This window comes from Camelina sativa, chromosome 10, assembly GCF_000633955.1.
Source record: "Camelina sativa cultivar DH55 chromosome 10, Cs, whole genome shotgun sequence".
NCBI lineage: Eukaryota > Viridiplantae > Streptophyta > Magnoliopsida > Brassicales > Brassicaceae > Camelina > Camelina sativa.
The window spans coordinates 20,003,975-20,010,954 of NC_025694.1; the positions used below are offsets into that span (position 1 = coordinate 20,003,975).

Genomic DNA, 6,980 nt, shown 5'->3' on the forward strand with positions numbered 1-6,980 from the left:
CGCATTGATCAGGTGTTTGCACAAGTGTATAGAGTGTTGAAACCGGGAGGTGTGTTGATAGTGAGTTTTAGCAACCGGATGTTTTATGAGAAAGCTATTAGGGTTTGGCGAGATGGAACCGAATATAGTCGGGTCCGATTGGTGGTTCAGTATTTTCAGTCTATTGAAGGGTTCACTCAGCCAGAGATCATCCGGCAGCAACAACCTCCTGGATCAGCTCAGATGTCGTTTTTGACTCGGCTTATGGGTTTTATTGGTTTAGCTTCTAGTCCCAACCCTTTTAATGCTGTCATTGCTTATAAGAATTTCAAACCACTGTATGAGTAAAGTAAAGATATAATAACTCCCTTTCTTTATAGAGTAAATTAAAAAAGGTACACACTATCATGTATTTTATGTTTCCTTTTTTCTTATATTATTATCAATTATCAATGAAAAAAAAAGTGTATATATAAATAAGTGAGTATATATATATATATATATATATATATATATATATATATATANATATATATATATTGGAAATGAAGTTTCATAAAATATAGTATATGCTTTGAACTAGTATCAGGTCCAGCTGGAGAAACTTACGATGCAAATTTAGAAATAGTGAAAACTGAAACTACAGATTTTAAGCATCCAATCAAATTGGAAAAACCTGTAATACAAAAGAGAGAAATAACTGAAATAAAGATTACACACTGTGAAAGATGCGTCATAGTATATATAGGTTTGATTAACAACAACAACATGTCTCTGTGTGTGTGATTCGTTTTGTTGGTAAAATGATGGACAAATAGACAATATCCAAGCAAGGTAGCCTTGTCTCTTTTTCAACGAGTATCACGACTCACGAGTTGCTTAGAGCATCTTTATCGGGAGGTTCATAGGGAGATTTTAAGAGTTTTTGATCAAAAAAAATAAATCAGAAAGGAAAATAAAATCTTAGATCTCCCCTTATATAAGAGACTGAATATTGGTTTAAGAGGCGATACGTGTCAGGTTGTGGTTGGTCGGGTGTAAAATACAAAAGCAAAAAAAAAACTGAAACCGACGAGATTTTTTCTTTTTCCTCTTCTCTCTCTCGGTTGCGATCGAAGGACTTGGAATCAATTGAAACCATGGATTCGAAGGGAATGGTTTACCACAGTTCCCTGCAGAACCGAGGTCAGTTCCCTACAGTTTCTCCCATTTTCATGTTTGTGAATCTTATGGTCTCGCAAAATTAGGGTTTTATGTAAGAATCGGAAATTTCTCAATAATCAGAAATTTTGAATGTCACATCTCCATTTTTAGGGTTCTTTAATTGGGAGGTTTTGGTTTCAAATCTCCATTGTTTAAGATTGCAAAAGTTTGAAAATTGTAATCTCAATTTTGGTTGTTGTTCGGGTGGATTGATATGCTGATTCGACTGTGACTTCGTTTGTATTGCTAGTTACTCAAAAATGATTTGTATTGCTTTCAAGTGTTTCTTTTGAGAAAGACTTATCATCTTAATAGATTTGGCTCTTTTCTGTCATGGTGTGTAGTTCTGAAAGCTGATTTGATGGCTGAACTTGACAAAGAGGTTAAATCTTTGGAAGAAGATAGATGGATGTTTGAAGGTCCTCGTTCTCGAATCCATCTTATCTCCATAAGAGGTTTGTTTCTTTCTTCTTCTTCAATCCGTTTTTCGTGTATGACAGTAAGTTGTTCACATCGATCTTGAATTTATTGAATGTTGTTAGCTGAAAGAGGTCTTGAATACTTAAGTAGAAAGCTTTTGTTTTTTCTTTGAATCAAGTGTTAATAGCAGTGATCATCCCATTGATTCAAAATTTCATATATTGGCCAGTCTCTAGATCAGAAAAAAAAATCGATATGATGAGACGGTATTGATGGACTCTGCGGGTTTCTTTCTCAATAATCAGAAGCTTGGTTTAGTTTTGGGGTTTGATTTCTGAAGATTTCTAAAGGAGCTATTGGATTGAGTACTAGTGTAGTTTAGGGATTTTATAGCTGCATTGCTGAGGAATTTGAAGTTTATAGTCTACATGGGGAATTTAACAATTGTTGTTCTAATTGAGTGTTTAGTGGTTAATATGGTCATGTGTTTGTTCTTGTTCTTCTGATCTTGCATGAGTCATGTCTAGATTAGCTGCCTTCGGTATGGATTACATGTGAATTGCTGCTGCTTTTTTTTTGTTTGTTCTGAGCTGCCCGCATGAATCATCTCTTTTTTGATTCAATGGTGTGTGGCTTTTGAATTGTGCAGATATGCAAACCGAGATAGGCTAAGCCCTGAGCACGAGAGAATGATTGTTGAGATGCTGCTACCATACCACCCTGAATTTGCGTCAAGTTTTACGAAATTGGTGGTGAAGGTGGGATCATAAAACAAATTGTGACAGGAAGACATCGACGGATTGGCTACAATGACCCGTTGATTTGTAGCTATGTGTATGTTTCAAGTCTAGTTTCGATTCCTGTCACTGTCAAGAAGAATAAGAGGTAGAGATATACGAGTGCTGTTTTGTTTTCTTAAAAGCTCTGTTTTTTGGTCTTTGTGTTTTGTTGATCGTCTACCATATATCAACTATGATACTATATATGCATGCAGATGTTACTGAAATTGACATATGTTTTAGTTTTTGTGTTATGATCTTGAGAGACTGAGAAATTGACCTCTGATTATTGAAATTGACCTTTGTTTTTGTTTTCTGTTTCAGATCTTTTTCTCCATTTATGAATTGCACTTCTATTGTAATATGTATTAATGTTTTTATTATGTTTTGTATGTTTGAAAATTAATTAAAATGCAATATTTTCTAATTTTATAAAATCTTAAATGTTTACACATTTATACCACTTCTATTCTATTTAAATTTTTAAATTTAAAAAAAAAATAAGAGACTCAAAATAAGAACCTATCATTGGAGAAGAAAATTTTTACTAAGAGATCATGTGTTCTTAAAATCAAAAAATTACACAAGTAATTCATATAATACTCAAACAGTGTTTAACAACCCCCAATTAACATACCACCGATATTTATGCTCTTACGATTTAAAGGAAGTCCTCTTATTTTAAAACAAAATCCAATCATGTACTATGCACAATTTAATAATGTTATAAGTTGCATATAAATTTTAGATAGTTTTAAAATATATTAAAAAATTTCATTATTAATAAAAAAAGGGAGACTTTGCATATACAGTATACACATTACGTCAGAGATGTTTTATATACATCTACCAAATTTACTACTAACAGCTGATTTCTTGTTTACAAAAATTATAATCGAAGACCTGAAAGTCTTGTATTATCAAAATAATGAAAATGATGAGATATCGATTAGGGACAAATCGTCAATCGAAGTGTAAAAGACACAAAAAAAAAACCAAATATTTATTGAACCAAATGGGAAGCAAAGAAGTTGATTCAAAGTTGCCACTTTTTTTTTTTTTTTTTTCTATAACCTTTTGCACCTATATATATACACACATAAACATTTACCACAACACATAAAATCAGAGCCTTCACATATTCAACCCATAGATTTCTCACCTTCTTGCCAAATATGGCTCAACGCTTTCAACTGAACCCGAAAGCCCTCCCAACGGCCGACCCTCTCAAAAGGGTCTCTCTTATCCCAAGATCTACCGAGCAAAAGCTAGCTGAGAACTCTGATGAGAGGCGCCCTGTAGTCCCGAGAACTCACGAAGACAAACCCTTTGGTGATCAAACAAATGATCACCATGTTGCTGCTCCTGCGGAACACAATAAGTTGATGGATCACGAGACCGAGAAGCTCGGTCCCCATGTCCCTAAGACTGCAGCACACCATCCACACCCATCTGAGGATCTCCTTGATGCTAATAGCAGACACTCGTTGGTTCCGAGATCACTGGGTCACAATTCGCTCGGTGGAAGATTTGGACCGGGAAAGAAACAAGCTTTCCATAAAAATGGCAGACCCATGTTTTCACTTTCGGATGACCGAGTCATGGCTGATAGAGTCTTGAAAACTCATAGTCCAGACATGATCTTCTTTGATGTCAAATCACTTCTCTCCGTTGTTGATGACATCTTCAAGTCTCATGTCCCATCCATTGACGTCTCTGCTCCTAAGGTGAAGTTACTTGTGCAACAATTAATCCCCGTCGTTCCAGAATATTAATTTTACAAGCTCTGATTTAACTCAAACTTCTGCAGCCGCCGCTAGTATTCAAGGACTACGCTGATCATACCTCCTTTGAAACTTTCGCGGATCTCATCGACCAAATCTCTTGCGAGGTATATATGAAGCTTTCTTGTTTCAACCTTTTGACTCAGTTTCTAAGTATCAATGTCTCTGCCACAGATCGACTGCAAGTGTCTACATGGCGGTGAGTCTCACGGAATGATGACATCAGGGCTTCATTTAGATAGTCGCAATACGACAACGTTCTCTGTTCTGTCTCTGGTCTCTAAATACCGTTGGGATGCTAAGCTAGTCCTTGTCCTAGCTGCTTTGGCCGTGAAATACGGTGTTTTTCTCCTCCTAGCAGAGACACACGCGACAAATCAGCTCACTAAGTCTCTGGCTCTTATCAAACAGCTCCCTAGCATCTTCTCTAGGCAGAACGCCCTGCACCAACGTCTCGACAAGACCCGAATTCTGATGCAAGACATGGTTGATCTCACCACGACTATCATCCATATCTATCAACTCCCACCAAACCACATCACAGCAGCGTTTACCGACCATGTCCCCACTGCGGTTTATTGGATTGTTCGCTGCGTTTTGATATGTGCTTCTCACATCAGTGGTGTCAGCGGTTTCAAGCAGGAGTAAGTTTGTTTTCTTTCCCATATCTACCCTTTCTTCATCTTCAAGTAAAAACCTTTTAACAGCTTCTCATATGGGTTTTCAGTCAAATCATGTCTTTTATGGAAGTTTCGGAGATACATGAGAACAGCGAAAGGCTTAGGAAGATCAATGCTTACTTGTTAGAACAACTCAAGAAGAGTAAATCATCCATCGGTGAGATTTCTACGTTTTAAGCTCTCTCTCTCTCTCTCTCTCTGTTTCTCTGTAACTCTGTTCTCAAGCTCTGTTTTTGCTCTGTTACAGAGGAAGGTATAATCGAAGAGGAGTATCAAGAACTCATTCAGACGTTCACTACTATCATTCACGTCGACGTTATTCCTCCTCTGCTTCGTCTTCTCAGACCCATTGATTTTCTTTACCACGGAGCTGGTGCTTCAAAGAGACGCGTAAAAATCTCTATAAATCTCTGCCTCTCTTTAAGTCTCTTGTCAGTGTCTAATCTGTTTTCAACATTAACCAGGTCGGGATCAACGTGCTCACCCAAAAGCACGTGCTGCTTCTGGTATCAGACCTTGAGAATATCGAAAAAGAGCTCTACATCCTGGAATCGCTCTACACAGAAGCATGGCAGCAATCATTCGAGATTCTGTGGGTTCCAGTTCAAGATTTCTGGACAGAAGCTGACGATGCCAAGTTCGAGGCACTTCATATGAACATGAGGTGGTACGTTCTTGGAGAGCCTCGGAAATTAAGACGAGCCGCGATAAGGTTTGTGAGGGAATGGTGGGGGTTCAAGAACAGGCCTATACTCGTTGCACTTGATCCCAAAGGTCAAGTTATGTCCACCAACGCTTTTCCTATGGTCTGGATCTGGCAACCCTTTGCGCACCCTTTCACGACCGCAAGGGAACGTGATCTATGGAGCGAACAGGAGTGGAGTCTTGAGTTCTTGATTGATGGCACTGATCCTCATTCCTTAAACCAGGTTTTCTTGATTGATGATACCTCTAAGATTTTATCTTTCTTGTTTTACACGTAACCTGAAATATCAAATGTTTTTGTATTTTTTTTTTGTGTGATGATTTTATCTCAGCTTGTTGATGGAAAATACATATGTCTCTACGGAGGAGAAGATCTGCAATGGATCAAAAATTTCACGAGTCTCTGGCGTAATGTAGCAAGGGCCGCAAACATTCAACTTGAGATGGTTTATGTCGGGAAAAGAAACCCTAAGAATGGAATCCAGCCTATCATCAACACAATCCGGGATGAAAACCTCAGCCATACGTTGCCGGACTTGTTCCAGATCTGGTTTTTTTGGACTAGGATCGAGAGCATGTGGGAATCGAAGCAAAGGATGCTGAAAGCCCGTGGAACCAAGGGGAGAGAAGGGTTTAAAGATGGATTGAAAGAAGAGGAAAAGGACCTCGTTCTGCAAGAAGTCGTTGCAATGTTAGGTTATGGAGGAGAAGGAGATGGATGGGGACTGGTGAGTAAAGCTTCAGACTTGATGGTTCGAGCCAAAGGGAACTTGTTTTCCAGGGGTTTGGCTGAGTACGACGAATGGGAAGTCAACATTCCCACAAAGGGTTTTTTGCCAGCACTCAATGATCATCTCTTAATGCGTCTCCCACCACATCACTGCACAAGGTTTATGCTTCCTGAGACTGCTGGAATTATACCCAATGAGGTCGAGTGCACCGAGTGCCGTAGGACCATGGAAAAGTATTACTTGTACCAATGCTGCCTTGAGTGAGATCCCAGAATATTAGTTGATTTGGAAGCCATCAACTTGTTCCAATAAACTCAAGTTTGTGTCTTTTCTTTTTCCTCTTGTTGTGTTTCTCTATATTCTTCATATTGTTGTTGTGCTGCTGCTCCTGCTCTCTACTATAGCAGAGTCTTTGTAATAAAATTTGTGTGTTTTGAGATTTCAAATATAATAAAGTTTATGTATGGGAAGCTTCTAGAACAATTAACTGGGGTTGAGTCATGCTTCTTTGTCGATTCCTTGATTCTTAGAACACTTGTAAACTACAATAAGAAACCGAGTTTTTCTACTTTGTTTTTCGTCAGTAATCAACTTTCTAATGGGACGGACACTAAAGTTTAGTCTTTACGAAATTGATTAATAGAATGTAAACATTTAGCTTTTTGAATTTTGATACGAAACTACTATAATGCTCACTAA

The 6,980-nt window shown here is 37.9% G+C and overlaps 2 protein-coding genes and 1 long non-coding RNA gene across 4 annotated transcripts in view; all 3 read left to right on the forward strand.

The window, feature by feature from the left end:
• LOC104720535 overlaps positions 1-391 on the forward strand; it is a 1,056-nt gene extending 665 nt beyond the window's left edge. Inside the window, exon 2 of the mRNA XM_019230777.1 lies at positions 4-391. Within this exon, the coding sequence (XP_019086322.1) occupies positions 4-327 (324 nt within the window). The 3' untranslated portion in view covers positions 328-391. The remainder of the gene's footprint in view (positions 1-3) is intronic.
• On the forward strand, positions 965-2,704 carry LOC104719420. Of its 2 annotated transcripts, none has more exons than XR_002033642.1 (3): positions 965-1,164; positions 1,527-1,681; positions 2,252-2,704. It is a non-coding gene; the product is annotated as an uncharacterized LOC104719420 (long non-coding RNA). The 2 variants fall into 2 exon arrangements; XR_756601.2 differs by having other exon boundaries at positions 994-1,164; positions 1,527-1,637.
• LOC104719421 (protein SIEVE ELEMENT OCCLUSION A) lies at positions 3,557-6,751 on the forward strand. Its single transcript, XM_010437349.2, has 7 exons — positions 3,557-4,108; positions 4,192-4,272; positions 4,340-4,809; positions 4,893-5,002; positions 5,093-5,235; positions 5,310-5,774; positions 5,883-6,751. Exons 1-7 carry the CDS (start codon positions 3,557-3,559, stop codon positions 6,543-6,545), a joined length of 2,484 nt encoding a protein of 827 aa, XP_010435651.1. The 3' UTR covers positions 6,546-6,751.

What these genes read in the sequence shown, in the direction of transcription:
- LOC104719421 (XM_010437349.2), top strand. Translation starts at nt 3,557, where the DNA reads ATGGCTCAACGCTTTCAACTGAACCCGAAAGCCCTCCCAACGGCCGAC. An exon ending in GTCAGCGGTTTCAAGCAGGA is followed by an intron (nt 4,810 to 4,892) that starts GTAAGTTTGTTT and finishes ATGGGTTTTCAG; the next exon opens with TCAAATCATGTCTTTTATGG. An exon ending in GAAGAGTAAATCATCCATCG is followed by an intron (nt 5,003 to 5,092) that starts GTGAGATTTCTA and finishes GCTCTGTTACAG; the next exon opens with AGGAAGGTATAATCGAAGAG.